At 39.1% G+C, this 19,034-nt stretch overlaps 1 gene segment (V, D, J or C); it reads right to left on the minus strand.

Moving 5' to 3' along the window:
- Positions 1–15,094: 15,094 nt before the first annotated feature.
- Positions 15,095–15,871, minus strand: LOC101058709 (immunoglobulin heavy variable 3-66-like). The segment is given in 2 exon segments: positions 15,095–15,609; positions 15,711–15,871. Coding segments are annotated over 2 exon segments (654 nt in total).
- Positions 15,872–19,034: the final 3,163 nt, after the last annotated feature.

The raw sequence follows: 19,034 nt of genomic DNA on the forward strand, positions 1-19,034 counted from the left end.
GCAAATTTTGTTTAGTATTTCAGATAATTGAAGTTATGAAATAAAAAACAAACCTGTAATCCAAAGAGTACCTGAGACTAATCTCAATAGATTTAGGAAGTTCATATTCCAAGATTAAGGACATGGCAGTGACACCGCCTCAGGGAGTCCTGACGATATATGCCCAAGGTGGTGGGACACAGCTTGATTTTATGCAATTTAGGGAGATATGGGACAGTAATCAATATATGTAAGATGTACATTGGTTTGGATCAGAAAGGCAGGACTTTCTGAAGTGGGGAGAGAGCGTCCAGATCACAGGTAGGTTTGAGACAAATGCTTGCATTCTCTTGAGTTTCTGATTAGCCTTTAACTGAATGCAAAATTTACAGGAATAGTCATGTAGGCCTTAGTCTGGCTTAGCAAAACAATAGAGAAATGGTGGCAATCAGATATGCATTTGACTTATGTGAGCAGAGAAATGACTCTGTCTGTTGTTGGTCCACAAGGTTTTTCCTTGTGGTCAAATTTTGAAGGAGGTATGTAGTTTTTTAAAACCTTAGTTTCACTCGTGTCCGTGTGAAGAGACCACCAAACAGGCTTTGTGTGAGCAATAAAGCTGTTTATTTCACCTGGGGGCAGGCGGGCTGAGTCTGAAAAGAGAGTCAGCGAAGGGAGATAGGGGTGGGGCCGTTTTATAGGATTTGGGTAGGTAAAGGAAAAAGGGGGGTTGTTCTCTGGCGGGCAGGAGAGGGGGTCACGAGGTGCTCAGTAGGGGAGCTTTTGAGCCAGGATGAGCCAGGAGAAGGAATTTCACAAGATAGTATCATCAGTTAAGGCAGGAATAGGCCATTTTCACTTCTTTTGTGGTGGAATGTCATCCATTAAGGCAGGAACCGGCCATCTGGATGTGTATGTGCAGGTCACAGGGGATATGATGGCTTAGCTTGGGCTCAGAGGCCTGACAGTTAGTAGCTATCATTTTAGGGAAAGAATGGAGGTGGGTTTGCCCCAAGCAGTTTTCAGCTTGACTTTTCCCTTTGGCTTAGTGATTTGGGGGTCCCAGAGATTTCTTTTCCTTTCACAAACATGGAAATCTTGGGAGAAACAAGTTCTTGTAGAGAGAAACATAGCCATAGTGTTAGCTAAACTGAGGCAGAGGCTGCCATATGAAATACAGCCTATTACAAGATAAAGCCACAAACATGTGTTGGATTGCTTAAATTCCAGTGTGGTAAATGTGTTGTCATGTGAAATTCTCAGGAACCACATACTGAAGGGCACTGATAAAGTGAATTAAATATGGCCCGAAAAGGACTCTGCACTTCTATGATTGAGTCCTTGTGGACAAACTTGTGGACAAACCTTGTCCTTGTGGACAAACTGTAACTGTAACATATATAAAAATATGTATTAAACTCAGTAGACTTCAAGCTATTGACATGTAAATTAGGAGGAATATTTCATAGCTAAAGACCTGATCTAGCATGAGAAATAACAGAGAGATGACACACGGAGAATGCAGCAGGGGGAAGCTGACATTCAAGTTCTGATGTTTGTTTACTGATATTTGTCCCCTGGCATGTCCAGCACTTCATGAGCACAGAACTCCTCTAATAGAGAAACAAACTCTCACAGGACATGGTCCTCAAAATGATCTCACCTACAAATGGATCACTAACAACTTCAAACTTTTTTGGTTTTTGCCCTTTGCAAGTTGAACTACTGGCATGAGTGTGTCTCTCAATGTTTGCACACATTGACTTGATAAAATTAGTTTTGTTCTACATCTTCCAACTCTTAAGATATCTGAAAACTCTAAAATTTTCTCCTTTCAAATTTGGTTCTCATTGACTCATTGGGTTACATCAATGCTCCAAGTACGATGGGATATGGAAGACACATCGGTAGTTTTTGCTAAATTATTTGTTTTATTTTATTTTATTTTCAAAAATAAAGATGAAGCCTCACTATGTTTCACAGACTGATCTCAAACTCCTGGATTCAATAAATCTTCCCACCTCAGCCTCTCAAATTTCTGGGATTATAGGTGTAAGCCACTGTGCCTGGACATTAATTACTTATTTTAACTTTTTAATTGCATTTTTGTTTTGAAATAAATGTAATTCAGGTGCTGGAAAAATTTTCTCCTCAGACTCCTCTGCAGCAGCTCCAGGGCTGACATCTGTGTTGAGTGGGTTCTGGGCCTGCCCTGCAGCTCTGCCCTCACCCTGCAGGGGAGGATGCTGTTTGGGCTCACAGAGCATATTCTCCCAGTGTCGCTCTCCCAGAATGAAGGGGCAGTCCCCTGGTTCACAATCCTCTCTCAGCAGCACCTAATGCTTTCGAAATTGTCTCGCGAAACAGTGATTTAACATTACTGTACCCAGTAAACTGCAGGGGGAGCCCAAGCACAGATTCTTTGAAACCACCAGAGAGTCTGTTCCCTGGGATTGTCAGATGCAATGACACAGTCAAGATCCATGGTGAGTCCAGAAACTTTCAGAGAACTCATAGGAGCCTCTTATTTCTTTCAGAATTCCCTATTCAAAGATCATGCCAAATAGTATGTCCACAGAGAGAACTACATGGCTCAAAGCCCACAAAAATTAAAACACGTGTACACACACACACACACACACACACGCACACACACATGCACAGTGGGATGGCTGAGCTTTATAGTAATTGGCTCCTAATTTGGGATCTTTCCTAGTGTAAACCAAAGGTTTCCAAGACAGATCTCAATCAAATTAAAATTAATTTTGCCAAAGTTAGGGCATGCCTGGAATGAAAATACAAGTAATCACAGAAAAATTTGTGGTCAGTGCCATTCCCCAAAGATGATTTTCAGGGCTTTCAATACAAAAAAGGGGGAAAAGCTGGATAGAGGGGAAAGAGGGACAGTATGAAAATTTACATGTTGTAATGAGAGAGAAGCACATAGGGAAACAGAAAAATTATGTACTTCTCCTGAACTAAGTTAGCACTTTATATAAAGTAAAATGAACAAAGAGTAGCTATCTGTGAAGATATTTAACTTTTTATTTGTAGCTATTCTCTTAGGAATGAAAGGAAAATCAGTTTCTTGCATGGATCATCCTTTAGGATTTTTCCCCCTCATGACATAATGAATTGACATCACAAGTTTTTATTTTCCTTTTATATTTTCCCCACCTGTTCCTTTTCAAAATCATTCAGAGGAAGCATTTTACAACCAAATGAGTTTCTGGTCTCCTGTTTTGTTTTATCTTTCATTGATAGAATAGATTACTCTTAGATAAACAGGTCCCATGTTGTTAAGATAGCTCATTGTTACCTACCTTTCAAATGTTGTGAAGTCTCACATCCCAATGATGAGAAAATAGCGGGAGAAAAAGGGAACTAAACATAGAAAATAAAGGAGGAAATAACCAACAAAAAGGGGAAACAATCCTGGAAAACTGATACAGGCTTTGGAACTCTGAAGGCTGTACATGAGTAGGATAAACAACAAATATCTGAGACAGGTCTCAGTCAGTTTAGGAAGTTTATTAATATGGTTTGTCTGTGTCCCCATCCAAAACTCATTTTGAATTGTAGTCCCACATTTCCCGTGTGTCATTGGAAGAACCCAGTGAGAAGTAATTGAATCATAGGGGCAGGTCTTTCCCATGATGATCTCATGATAGTGAATAAGTTTCATTAGATCTGATGGTTTTCTAAAGGGGAATTCCTCTGCACAAGCTCTCTCTAGTCTGCCACCATGTAAGATGTCCCTTGCTTTTCTGACATGATTGCGAAGTGTCCCCAGCCACGTGGAAATGTGAGTCAATTAAAACTCTTTCCTTTATACGTTACCCAGTCTTGATTATGTTTTTATCGGCAGCAGGAGAACAGACTAATACATTTGTTTTGCCAAAGTTAAGAACCCAACCATAACCAGCCTCAGGAAGTCCTGAGACATGTGCACAAGGTGATTGAAGTACAGCTTGCTTTTATACATTTTACAGAGACATGAGACATCAGTCAATACATGTGAAATGTACATTGTTTTTTTTTTTTTTCCTGTAAGTCAGGACAAATGAAAATGGAGGCTTGCAGGTTACAAGAAGATAAGAGACAATAGGTTGCATTCTTTTGTGTCATTTATTATCCTTCCACTGAATACACAATTTAGTCTGACTCAGTGAATCTTCATTTTTACATAAATTATAGTGGGGAGGAAGAAATCATATATGTATTTGTCTCAGGGGAGACTTAGAGGAATGCCTGCTTTCCTGCCTTTCTGAATCAACTGTTCTAAGTTTAAGTTTTTGTAGGTGACCAAAAACAAAAAACAAAAACAAAAACAAAAACAAAACAAGACAAGACATGAGTTACAAGGAAGAAATACTAAGAGATCCTGGGGAAGATCTTTGCTTTACAAGGTCAAAAAACAGCAAGTTCAAAAAGGAAACCCCACCCTGCCCAGGGACCTAATGTGGAGCTGCCTCCTAAGGGAACCCTGGTGTCTGAGCGACCCCTGCTGTCCTGAGCGCCCCCTGGTGGTTCTGAGCGCCCGCTGGTGGTTCTGAGCGCCCCCTGGTGTCCTGAGCACACTCTCTGTTCTGAGCGCCCCCTGGTTTAACTGAGTTCTCTCTGGTGTCCTGAGCATCTCCTGGCGGGTTTGCTGTGCAGAAACTCCTTAGTTAATTAGGTCCCACTCATCTATTTGTGTTTTGGTTGAAATTGCTTTTGGATACTCAGCCAAAAATTATTCGTCAAAGTTGGGGTCGAGAAGAGTATTTCCTAGGTTGTCTTCAAGGATTTTTATGGTTTGAGGTCTTACATTTAAGTCTTTCATCAATTTTGAGTTAATTTTATGTATGTTGAAAGTAGACATCCAGCTTCAATCTTCATCACATGGCTAGCCAGTTGTCCCAGCACCATTTATTGAACAGGGAGTCCCTTCCTCATTGCTTGTTTTCATCAGCCTTATCAAATATGAGATGATTGTAGGTGTGCAGCAACACACCACTCAGAATGGCTATCATGAAAAAGTCAAAAAACAATGAATGCTGGTGGGACTGTGGAGAAAAGAGAACACTTATACCCTGATGAGAAGAATATAAGTTAATCTTGCCCCTTTGGAAAGCAGACTGGAGATTTCTTAAAGAACTTAAAACAGAGATATCATTTTACCCAGCAATCCCACTCCTCGGTATACACTAAAAAGTAAGCAAATAATTCTTTATTTGTGCGCACATTTGTCAGAAGCCCTCAAGCTGTACATTGAAAATCTAAGCATTTTTATGTTAATTTTATATCATAAAAATAGAAAATAGACAATGGTAGGAAAATATTTATATTGATATTAAAATCCTAATAAAATATATATGAAAATTCAAATAAAAAATGTAAATGTGATTACAATCATTATTAAAATGCATTCAGCTGTAGTGGAATTAAATCTAGGAAATTAGAAAGATAAAGGTGACATATTAAAATGAAAAATTAATAAACACACATTTCACAGATAAGTAAAACATGGCTAAAAATATGTGGAACATTTTATATTATTAGTAATACAAAGTAAATAAACTCTTGATGTCACATTTTGACCTGTTTTATCAGGATAAATGACTAATATTTTGTGTAAAATCACAACATGTAAACAATTAAAAATAACCGAAATCAATTATGAATTACTCTAATAATTTATATTTAGTTCATCATTAATTTTGATTCTTCAGGACATGTTTTTAGAATTATTTTATCTTAACGTTTAATATGAATGCCTACACATATATGCATAGGTCTGTGTATTTGTACATCTTTTTTTCTTTCTTTCTTTTTATTTATTTAGTTTTTTGAGATGGAGTCTCAGTTGCCCGGCTGGAGTGCAGTGGCGCGATCACAGCTCATTGCAACCTCCGCCTTCTGGGTTCAAGCAGTACTTCTGCCTCAGCTTCCCAAGCTGGGGTTACAGGCACGGACCACCATGTCTTGCCAATACATCTTTCTATGTTTATAAATTTATGTCCCTATAGCTATGTAGTTGCTGATGTCAACAAATGTTAATAAAACTCTGGAAGAATCAGTGCAAATAATTAGGAATGTTTATATCTTCAAAGTACATATTTAAAATGTACTTATATATAATTTTAATAATTACTAAAATTTAAATACTAACGATAACAAAGTCATAATAAATACAAGTGATAAAACGTCACAGCCTAGAATGCTGCAGAGTCCGGCAAACACAAACCTGACTTTTCCAGCTGAGGAGAAAGGAAACTTCTCCCGGCACCTGCTCCTGTCCCGCCCTCAGTGGGTCACCAGCGCCCCCTGGTGGCCCCGCGCGCCCCTGCAGGGAGGTTTGTGTCTGGGCTCACACTGACCTCCCGTCACTGTGTCTCTAGTACAGTAATACACGGCTGTGTCCTCGGTTTTCAGGCTGTTCATTTGCAGATAGGCAATGCTTTTGGAATCATCTCTTGAGATAGTGAATCTGCCTTTCACAGACGCGGCGTATTCTGTTGTTCCACGATTAGTTTTGTTTTTAGTGAAACCTACCCACTCCAGCCCCTTTCCTGGAGCCCGGCGGATCCACTGCATGCAGTAGTTAACGGAAGGTGAATCCAGAGGCTGCACAGGAGAGTCTCAGGGACCCCCCAGGCTGTACCAAGCCTCCCCCAGACTCCACCAGCTGCACCTCACACTGGACACCTGCAGAGACATCGTGATCAGAAATTGCCACACTATCCACTGTTTCTCTCACTCATGTCCCCTCACACTAAGTATCTCTAGTTCACCATTAATTATCTTTTAAAATAGCAACAAGGAAAAACAGGCTCAGCCCAAACTTCATGGTTGGTAGTCGGTGTTCAGTGCTGATCACCAAGTGGAAACACCTGGGCATCCCAGGGCTGGGTCCCCTCTCCCAGAGCTGCAAAGTCAGGGCTGGGCTGGTTTTCATTAGCAGAGAGATGGCCCTATTTGCATGTCTCCTACTATATAGCAAGCTCTGGGGTGGGAAGCCTGACGAGAAGGCAGTACCCAGATAAAATGACTGTGCCCTGCAAGAATTTGGTGACAACGATGGTACTCAGAAAATATGCTGTCTTATTATAAAATTATGCTGTGATAAACTTTTTGAATTGATCATCCTATTTTATTTTTACATATTTGTGCAAATTATGTTTTGTCAGAGTCAATTGTTTCTCCATGTACAGATGTGGAAGTCAACCACACATGGAGAAAGGGCTAAGTATGTGTCTAAGAGCTCACGTCTGGATGAGTAAGCCCCAGTACCTGAGCCTGTGCTCCTCATCACTGGCCCCAATTACTCCCTGAGCCAACTCCAGAACAGAGCTGGGCGTGCCTAGTGTGGTTGTGGAAGCCACTTTCTGTAGTGAGAACATGTGTGATTTTGCTGCATTCTAGCATTCACCTAAAAATATGGTGAGAACTAGGGTTCAGGCAGATAAGTTCTTAGGTATTTCTGAAATTTAATATACATTTTTTCTATCTTTCTATCACTCCTTCTTTGTCTAAGTTTCCATTTGTTTGCTTGTAATAAATTTTGTAAGTTTTAGTTTACAGATAATAAACTTTCACATATTTAAATTGTACAATTGATAAATATAATGTAACCATCATTGTTATCAAGGTGGACAAGAGAATTCTCAACATTTCCTTTTGTTCTTCTACATTCTTCCTCCTTTTCCCTTTCATTCTTCTACCATTTCTCTGGCAACTCCTGAGCTATACATTGCTGCTGAGTCATTTAGTTTATTAAAATTTATACAAATCAATGCAGTATATATTCTTATTTGTTTGGCTTATTTTACTTAACATATGTAATTCGATATTTTACCTTATAGTTGGGTATAGCAGACATTTATTTATTCTAAATACTGGATAGCATTCTAGCAAACAAATTTACCATAATTTGTTTTTCTATTAAGCAGCTGAACAATATTTGAATTTTTTATTATTCTTGGTCTTACTAAAAATCTGCTATTAAGTTTGGAAACACACATAGAAAAGGAATACATTTTCCTTATTTTTTACAATTGCATCAACAATAACATAAACATAGAAGATGTAGCTTTGCAAATTTTCTTTAATACTTTTGATAATTAATGTTTCAAAACACGCAACAAGTCTGAAGTTCAGGGAGAAGCAAGTTCTTATAGAGAGTGACAAGAAGTCTGTCAGCCTAGGTTGTTTGTCAGTCTAGCTTGTCTTTCTTCACTCTGCTAGAATAGTCTAGAGACATTAAGCTTAATATGTAACGAATTTGAAAATTAGAACGAGTCCGAAGTGAAGTCAAAGTTACTGTGTGGTTAATAATGTGACAGACAGGAGACATGACTGGATACTAAGAGTGTGTTCACATCTATTTTATCTAGATTAGCAAAACATTTTGTGTATCCCTTAGATAATATTCCCGTTGAGAGCCTTGATTTAACATTATTTCTTCATGAATAACACCTAAATAATAAAGGTGGTGGTTATTAACTCATAATTTATATTACTAGTACAAACTTTCATTTAGGATAAATTCCTCTATCTGATGTAAAATCAGCCCAGAAGGCAGAAGTTATTGCACTTACTAGAGCTTGTCAATAAACCGAAGACCATGATTAAATACAGATGTTTTACTGTAGTGCAGAATTTTAAAATGTCCTGCAGGCAGAAGAGGTTTTCAAATCTTCTGGAAGCCCCATCAAAATGGACCACAAGAAAAGACATTTTAAAATAAATTATTACATTCTAGAGATCTGACATATAAATTTGAAATGAAATGCAAGCAAAGAGAAAATGCCTAGTATGGAAACTAGAATAATGTTATGGTGCATCATTTCTACAAACTTTCAATCTTAACCTGGTCCGTAATATTATCTAAACATAGAAGGCATTCCCACTGTTCATATCATCCAGAATCAATCCCACTCACAAAATTCTGAATATGTTGAAAAAATGGCATCATTAAATTGAAAAAATATAAAAACTTTAATAAAATATTGAAACTCTCTTGGCCAAGAGTTATCCCACTAGCACTATGTCACTCTGGTACCTCCCTCAGGCCACATCAGTTACTATCCTATGACTTGGGAGCTGGAAGATTCATACATTTAGAAAGTTTACCCTCATTGCTCACCTTCGTCTTTTTGCATGTGTGTGTTACACAATATTGGACGTAATTTTTGTATTATACTAACTCCAATCACCCAAAGTTTAAGGTTGCCTTTTTATGTCATCTTTTAACAGTATTTTGTGATCTTCAACCATGAAAATACATATATTGGAAAAAACGTTAGGAAGAATTCTGCTGTTGAAACAAATTAGAATAAATTTTATGAGGCAATATTAACCAAAACACTGCAGAAAAAAATTAAGGGAGTCAATTCTTGGGTTGATATTTTGCAACTAAAGAATCAGTTCAGACCGAATATCGTGGCTCATGTCTATAATTCTACCACTTTGAGAAGCAAAACCAGGGGAATCACATAAGACTGGTAGTCGAGACCAGCCTGGATAACACAGAGAGACCCCACTTCTATGAAAGAATTAAAAAAAATCAGCTTGGTCTTATGGTGCACCCCTCTAGTCGTCACTACTCAGGAGGCTTATAAAGAAGGATTGTGTGAGTCAGAGGTTCAAGTTTACAGTGAGCTATGGTTGTGCCACTGCACTTCAACCTGTGTGACACAGTGAGACCCTATCTCTTATTATAATAATAATAATTAAGAATTTTACACTATTGTAAGGCACCTCAAATAGAAGATATTAAACTGAATATCCTCATGAATTCTCTGGCGCTTCTGATGTTTTGGAGCGGACAGCTCACCTAAGACATTCAGAATAAGCGGATGATTTTAGGTAATGAAAAGTCTCCACACAGGACATTGGAACAGGACCCTTGTGTAATCCCCTACCCCGTGCCTTTCACCTCATTTTCCTCCTTTTCACTATGATTTGCTTATTCTTATAAGCAGTCTTCTTGTTTTGTGTAGACCTGGTTTTTGTCCACCCATATTGGACACTGATCTATTTTTATTCATATTTTTATTCATTTATTATGAATAATTCATTTATTATGATCTATTTTTATTCATTTATTTATAGTTGCTACATAGAATAAGTCATCAGACTTGTTTTGATGTCTGACTGCTGATAACTTAAGGCTCATTCCTCCATCATCTCCTTTCCGACACGAGGTGGATCTAGTTAGGAATCACAAGAACTCCCTCATTTGATGCCATTTGGAGGTTCAAACCCCACAAACTCATTTCTGTGAGTGAGAACCCTCACTCTGCCTCCACCACCAAACTGGTATAGCAACCCTGAGCCAGTCTCCTTTCTTGCTCAATCAAGCCATTTTGGACATTCCTGAGAGACCAGCTCTACTCTCAGCAGACACCTCAAGAGGTAATTAACCTTTCCATATTCACATGGGGGAGTGTGCGGCACTCACAGATGTGACATCCACGCTACATTTTGGTTGTGATCTCTTGGCCTTTTTATGGTGTCAACTAGAACAGATGCTGTGAGCTTGTTGCCACGTCTCCTAACCACAGGACACACCTGTTCCCTGAACCAACCCCAGGACACAGCTGGACATGCCTGGTGGGGTTTGATTAACGCCCATTATGTAATGAATTCATGATATTATTTTGTTGTATTCTAGTGTTTCCCTAAAAATATAGGTAGGCTTAGGGTTTATTCATGTATATATCCAGGAGTCTTTGATTTCTCATATATCTTTAATTAAATCTTTAATTCTGTGTTGAGAAATTTAAAATTTCTTCAGTTTGATGAGTGAAGTCCTTATGCCAACGTTCTGTGATTTTCTTTTTTTATTTCTCATGTATTTTATTCATCTCTGTCTAACTTATTTTCTACCAAATTATATGTGTTTAAATTTGGAATATTTTAATGAGGTGAAATTAGCAAATAATAGCCATCCCATAATGTGCACAATTTGACAAATAGTGACATAACCATTACCTTTCTCAACACAGAAAAAACTCAAGTGCCCTCAAAATTTCCTCTTGTTTTCCTGTAATTTCTTGTTCCTACACATTTCCTTCTCACACCACACCCAGAGTCAACTACTGGTTTTCTTTATGTAACTTTAGATTGGTATTAATTTTATAGAATTTATAAAAGAGGAATTGTATGTATGTACTTGTATTTATTTGTCTTATTTGACTCATCATATGTACTTGTGACTTTACCCTTGCTGTTGAACGTATCCAGCGGTACCAGAATGTAACAGTGGGTGATTTTCCAGGGAAAGAATTTACCACAATTTGTTTATGATTAAGCTGCTGATTGATATTTGGATTGCTTTCAGTATCTGGGTATTTAAAAAATGCATTAGGAGATATACCTAATGCTAAATGACGAGTTAATGGGTGCAGCACACCAACATGGCGCATGTATACTTATGTAACAAACCTGCACTTTTTGCACATGTACCCTAAAACTTAAAGTATAATAATAATAAAATTTTTAAAAAAGGTCAAATTAAAAAAAAAGTTGCTGCTATTTTAGAGAAATACACAGCTGAGAAACACAATGTTCCTATTCTTACAGCAATATGAACATCCGCTAAACTGGAAAAGCTGCACATTATAAACTGTCTTCAACACATCAGGTAACTGAAGTTGTAGAATTTTGTGTGTGTGTGAGTTTGTGAGTGAGAGAGAAGGAGGGAAGAAGGGAGAAAGAAAAGATAGAGATCCCACATAATTGACCATAATTTATCAGGTGCTCATATAAATACAGGGACTCAGAGTCTTAGTGGAAAGGTCCACATACAATGGAGAGGACAACTTGATGCACCTACATATGGCTATATATTTATATAAATGCCATTTTCTAATAATACACAGAATCAGGTACATAAGAATAAACACGGTGGTGGGTGTCCAGTGGTGAAATACGATGGTGATGCCAAACCCCATCTCCAGCCCTTTGTCCCCCCATTGCACCTGCCTTGATGTGTCCAGAGTGTTCCCTGGTGTCCTGAGTGCCTCCTGCTGTTTCTGAGCTCCCCTGCAGGGAGGTTTGTATCTGGGCTCACAATGACTTACCCTCGCTGTGTCTTTTGTATTAAAATTCATGGTTGTGTACTTGTTGCTCAGGTAGCTCAGCTATAGGAAACACTGTTTTTTGGATGTGGATCTGGAGATGGTGACTGGACTCTTGAGGAGTGGGTTGGAATGTGCACTCCCTCATGACTTGTGCACCTGATTCGCTCCAGTCCCTTCCTTGGGGGGGCTGATGGATGCAGTTCCAGCAGGAAGCACTGGTCGTGATGGAGAATGCAGAGACAGCACAGGTGAGAGAGAGGGTCTGTGAGAGCTTCACTAGCCCAAGAGTGCAGGAGAAACACAGTTGTTGGCATGCACAAGTTCTGAACAACATTTTGAAATTCACAAATATGCACCTTTTGATCCATAAATAAGAACATGATGGTATCGGCATTAATATATAGAGAGAGCTCAGAAATAAACTGATATATCAACAGCAAACTGATTTTCAGCATGAGAACTAACAATATACAATGGATAAATCAAAGTCTCTCCCTAAGAGGGTGTTAGAAAAACTGAATCTACACATGCAAAGAATTAAGAATTTTAGTTTAGATTAAATACCAAAATTTACTCTAAATGGGCTAAATAGTTAAACGTATGGCTTGCAATTGTAAAATTTCTCCCACCCAGAAAATAATATTAAGAATGATTTCCTATATTTCAAATTAAAGGCACAGACAATAAAAGCAGAATTGAACAAGCAGAACTACATCACAGCAAAAAGATGCTGCAAAGCATGGAAAAAATTTCCAACCCACAGAAAGAGAGAATATAATTATAAGCCGTGCATCTGAAAAAGTGTTAATATCCAAAATGTACATGCAATGTCTACAACTTATTGGCAAAATCATAATTGGGTGACTATACAGTGGTCAGTTTTACACCTTAAAACACTTAAGAAATCGATCTCATGTTAAAGATTCTTCCCTCTGGGTAATGGTAAGTTTGATGGTACACTTGGTTAGGGTAGACTTTGTAGTTATTCAATCCAACATTAATATAGGTGATGTTGGCCGGGCACAGTAGCTCACATCTGTAATCCCAGCACTTTGGGAGGCTGAGATCATGAGTTTGAGACCAGCCAGACCAATATTGTGAAACCCCGTCTCTACTAAAAATACAAAAATTAGCTGGACTTGGTGGCCTGCGCCTGTAATCCCAGCACTTTGGGAGGCTGAGGCGGGTGGATCACCTGAGGTCAGTAGTTTGAGACCAGCCTGACCAATGTGGTGAAACACCGTCTCTACTAAAAATACAAAAATTAGCCGGACATGGTGGTGTGTGCCTGTATTTCCAGATACTGGGAGGAGGCTGAGACAGCAGAACTGCTTGAACTCCGGAGACAGAGGTTGCAGTGAGCCAAGATCATGACATTGCACTCCACCCTGGGTAACAGAGCGAGACTCCGTCTCTCTCTCTCCCTCTCTTACTATATATATAGTTATGAATTTACTTAATAGATGATATTAATACTGTTATCAATTGACTCTAAGTTAGGTAGATTGTCATTGATAAAATTGGTGGGCCTGATTCCATCAGAGCAGAACTGGAGAAAATGAAATTCCACGGCGATTCAGCAGCTTCACCTCTCTCTGGGACCTCCAGTCTGCACTTATTGATGGATGATCTTATGGACATTGAAGATTCCTAGACATCTCCAAAAACTGTCATCCTCTACGTCTCACAGAAATGTGGCATGTCCGTCTGCAGCTTGTCAACCTGAATAACAGACAGAAAGAGGCCCTAAAGTATAATAATATTTTTTCTAGGATGTGCATTTCAATTAAAATATGTATGAGTACATTCAGGTAGGAAAAGGAAGATAAAAAATTAAGGAGAACATGTGGACACAGGGTGGGAAACATCACACACCGGGGCCTGTCATGGGGTGGCGGGAAGGGGGAGGGATAGCATTAGGAGAAATACCTAATGTAAATGATGAGTTAACGGGTGCAGCACACAACATGGCACGTGTATACATATGTAACAAACCTGCACTTTGAGTACATGTACCCTAGAACTTAAAGTATAATTTAAAAAATAATAAAAAAGAGAATTAATGAAACATGAGGAGGGTGGCAGCAGCTATTTTGAGACAGCGGTGTAAGGTTGAACAGGCAGTTGCTGGGCAGATTTACTTGGAGAAATAAATCTTTTAAGGCTGTGGTGGCCTCCGTGTAAAAGGTTGTGGCTGTGCAGAGTCTATTTATGACAGTTCATCTTATCACGAATATGTGTTAGAACCCTCCTTCATGGCATTCCCCAGCTTCATTCATTAGGGTTTTAACACAAGGGGATCCATTTTGATGCCGATAAATTTCACAAGCTCTTTCTAACACTACTTCTGAAGAAGATGACTCTGACACTGTGCATAGAACAGGGTTAATTCCACATCCACATCCCATTTTGATCAAATGAGTTTATCCCCTTCACTATTAACAGACAATTGCATTCCCAGATGAGTCTACACACAACACAGAGGAGGGTCCTGAGAATATGGGGAGAGAAGGAAATCCCATCAGCCTCTCCCACTTGGCTGGAGTAGCCAAGCCTGAGCCTTGCCTGAGTTCTAAGAAAATGCCTTGAGCCCTGGAGTGTAGACCACAGACACCATGTGTTTCTTTTTCAGGAAGAAAGAAAAGCAAATAAAAAAGGGAGAACAAACACTCCAAAGAAAGAACATGCATTGGGAGCAAAAGGAGCACCAGGTCAGTGCTGATGCTGATTGGCTTTAGGGTCAGGAGAAGGGTCAGACTTGAACCCTGTGAGCTTCTACAGGACACTGACCCTGGCCCAGCCTCTCTATTGGCTGTGATCAGAATCCCTGCCGTTCTGGTTCAGGAATCCCTCTGAGGTTTCTGTCCTGGGCCTGAATGGAGGAGATCATCAGGCACCCATGAGCTTCCTCAGGACTGTGATCCTGGTGACAATGGTTGAGAACTTTTCATCTTTGTAAGCATCAATGTGCATTTGGTGCATGAGAGGTTATGTCCTCATGTTAAAATGATCTTTTGAAAATATGTAGAGATGACATTAGGAACTGCAGAATTCTAAAATTAGAGAGGTTCATTAGAGAAACTGTTGGAAGAAGATGAAGTCCCACGTCCTAACAGGAGATCAGCCTCCATCTGCACCTGCCTCCGGGGCTGACTCTGATCAGTGGCTCCTGAGCGCCCCCTGCCGCTGATTTCCCCCACAGCGTTCCTACAGGGAGGTTTGTGTCTGGGCGCACAATGACCTCCCCTCACTGTGTCTCTGGCACAGTAATACACAGCCGTGTCCTCAGCTCTCAGGCTGTTCATTTGCAGATACAGCGTGTTCTTGGAATTGTCTCTGGAGATGGTGAATCTGCCCTTCACGGAGTCTGCGTAGTATGTGCTACCACCACTATAAATAACTGAGACCCACTCCAGCCCCTTCCCTGGAGCCTGGCGGACCCAGCTCATGTGGTAGCTACTGAAGGTGAATCCAGAGGCTGCACAGGAGAGTCTCAGGGACCCCCCAGGCTGGACCAAGCCTCCTCCAGACTCCACCAGCTGCACCTCACACTGGACACCTGCAAACACAGAGACACTGGTTAGAAACTGCCACACATAACCAATGTTTCTCTCACTCATGTTGACTCACACTCAATATCTCTAGTTCTCCATGAATCACCTTTTAAAATAGCAACAAGGAAAACCCAGCTCAGCCCAAACTCCATGGCGAGTCCTCTGTGTTCAGTGCTGATCACCGAATGGAAACTCCTCGGAATCCCAGTTCTGGGGCTCCTCTCCCAGAGCTGCAGGGTCAGGGCTGGGCTGGTTTTCATCAGCAGAGGGAGGGCCCTATTTGCATGTCCCCCACTATATAGCAAGCTCTGGGGTGGGACATCTGAGGAGAGGCCGGGCCCAGTGCAGATAAAGTCTCCTGGGGGAGAGTGGTAGTAATTCCATCATTCAGGAAAATATAATTTTATATTATGTGATTGTGCCTTGATTAACATTTAGCTCTCATAATCTGATTTTATTTTTACATATTTACACAATATATTTAATGCAGCTTTTAATGTTGTATTTTACAGAAGATAATTTACATAGAGAATACAGCAGCTGTGCAGCGCGTCTAAGTTTACACATCTAAAAAAATTAGTCCTATTACCTGGACTTGTGCTCTAATCACCGGAGGAGGCAGCTCCCCTGAGATAACTCCAGGGCAGCGTGGACCATGCCTAGTGAAGTCTGCAGGATTCCCCGTCTGTTATGACAACTTTCTGTAATTCACCTAAATATGCAGCGTGAACCATGGTTCATGTGTGTGTTTTCAGAAGTCAGTCATATTTCTTCTGTCAATATCAGTCTTTTTATTGCTCCATTTTAGCAAAAATATTCATTTATTTCTTTGTTATTGCTTTATTCAAGTATAATAAATAAATAATTACTTCAAATTTATAGGGAATGATTTGAAAAATGTAGAGCTATGTTTGCAGCCATTCACTCGGCACTTCAATCAACTTTTGAATAATTAAATTAATCCCTAAATCTTTTTTCTTATTCCTCTGAAACTTAAATCACATCCCCATCATTCCCAACACCATTTTCTCAGAAAAAATTAAGTCTTCTTCATTTTAATTTATGGTAGTGGCATCTTCTAATATTTCTACAATGAATTATATAAAATTTACTCTTAATTCCTTAGCTTCTTTCACTCAGCACAATTCTTTGAGAATTTAGCCATGTTTTTTATGATTGAGGCACACCTTGATTCGAAGCTGCATTATATACTGGTACACAAATATATGTCAAACTATTTAATTGTTCACCATTAGGAAAATGTTATTTTTTCTCTCAGCTAATGGATTTTATAGAGAAAAGTAGCTACTCAGCATGGGAATGTAAAAAAATGAGTAAACTATGATCTTATTCTGACCTTATTAACAACAAACCTGAAAAACCACAAATATGGGAAAAACCTTCAACATATCTGAGTTGATATTACAGAGGAAAAAAAAACCTTAAATCTGTGGCGAGAGGGGCCTGCAGAGAGAACCATATATTAGTGTTCCTGGGACAGATACCAACTGGATGTTATTTAAGCTAAGAACCAGCTGACTTGAAAATATTCAGTGAGTTGCTGGAGGATGCATGTGCTCATACTGTTAGACTGTGAAGCTCCTGGTGCTTGCAGGCTTTTCCTACAGAATTATTATTAATTATTATTGCTCCACTTTATGCAAATGATCAGACCAACCACAAGACTAAAGTTTATTTTGCAAATCACTCAGTCCTATAATGATTAGTTTCTGACAAAAATCAGAACTGGAGAGATAAAAATTATGTTTCAGAACATATCATACATTTGTCTTTAAATTACAGTCTCTTCAATTGTTTTAAGTATTTGCCTCCATTTTAGAGTAACTCTGCTTATCGCTGTGAACTAACCAATGATCTCTGGCTGCAGCTCAGAAGAAACACAGGCATGGGCTATATAAAAATCTGGATGAATATTTTAATTCTGAGCAATTATCCTGCAAATCATGCCAGGTGACTGGAATAAATAGGGTCCCCCTAAACCAGAGGTTTCTTTGTTTGGGAAAACAAGTCCAAGGGAGCTAACAAAAGCCAAGCCCCATGCACCCAAATCTTAGCAGGCATAACTACAGCCACCAGTTATCTGGGTGTGTCAGCAGCCTTGGAATTTTTTTTCAAACTGTCCTTACCACCTTGTTTGGTTTTGATACATGTCTTCTAATAACCCGGTTTGTCTCTTCTCACCTTCAGGCATCAACTCCAAATGGTCATCCAAGTGAAGCCTGGGATAATGGCTCCCTTTTACTGGGTCCCTTAGACAGGCCTCCAAGGGAGATCTTCCTGAGACAGCATCCCCTGTCAGCTGGAAGCAGTTAAGGTTGGTCTTTGTCTGTATTCTAACGGCAGTTAGATGCACTTATTCAAAGAGGAAAATGATAGAGGGAGGAGGCAGATAACTCTCCTAGGCAGACAGGGGAGAGTCCCCATAGAATGTCCAACCCACCAAGGTCATTGTGCACAGGGGGCTTGCCTAGACATGCCTGCAGTGAAAATTGTTAGTATTGTATCTTATCACTCTCTGGTAAAATAGCCACACATAATAATCCAGCTGCATGAAGATAAAAAAATAACTAGTTTGAAATTAGAACAAGTCCCAAGTAAATCAAAGTTAGCATGTGGTTCATAATGTGATAGACAGGAGACATGGCTGAATACTAAGAATGTGTTCACATCTATTTTATGTCAAGATCAGGAAAATATTTTGTATATTCTTTAGGTAAGAGTCCCATTGAGAACATCGATTTAAGATTATATGTTAATGGATAATACCTCAATAATTAAAATAGAGGTTATTTACCAATAATTTGTATTATTAGCACAAACTTTCATTTAGGATATATTCTCCTATGTGTTGTGAAATTAACTCAAAAGGCAGAAAACAGTGCACTTATTAGAGCTTTTAAATAAATTAAAAATTAGAATTAAGTATATATGTTCCTAGATGGTGTAAAACTTTGGAATATTTTTGCAAACAAAAAGGGTTCTTATGTCTTCTGGAAATCTTATCAAAGTGGACAACAAGAGAAGAAACTCTCAGATGAATTTCTACCTACTAGAGAACTGATTAATAGAATTTTAAAGTAAATGGTAACACACAAACAAAAAACTAACAGGGAAGCTAAAAAAAATAGTGACTTAATACACCAAACACTCTAGCTCAATCTAGTTTATAATATAATCTAACCATGGAGGGCATTGTCATTGTTAATATCGGAGATTTTTGGGAAGGCAGGGTCAAAGAATCACTGGAACTGGATGCTCGGGTTTAATCTACCTGTCACTCTTTCATTTTTCTTTAATATGAACCCTGTTTTGGTATTTAATGGAACCAACCTTCATCAACAAATAAGTCCAAGAAGGACATTAAGAGGAGCCTGGCCCAGAGGAAAGTCATAGCTGTCTGCAATCCATG

Source organism: Pan troglodytes, chromosome 15 (assembly GCF_028858775.2).
Source record: "Pan troglodytes isolate AG18354 chromosome 15, NHGRI_mPanTro3-v2.0_pri, whole genome shotgun sequence".
Classification (NCBI taxonomy): Eukaryota; Metazoa; Chordata; class Mammalia; order Primates; family Hominidae; genus Pan; species Pan troglodytes.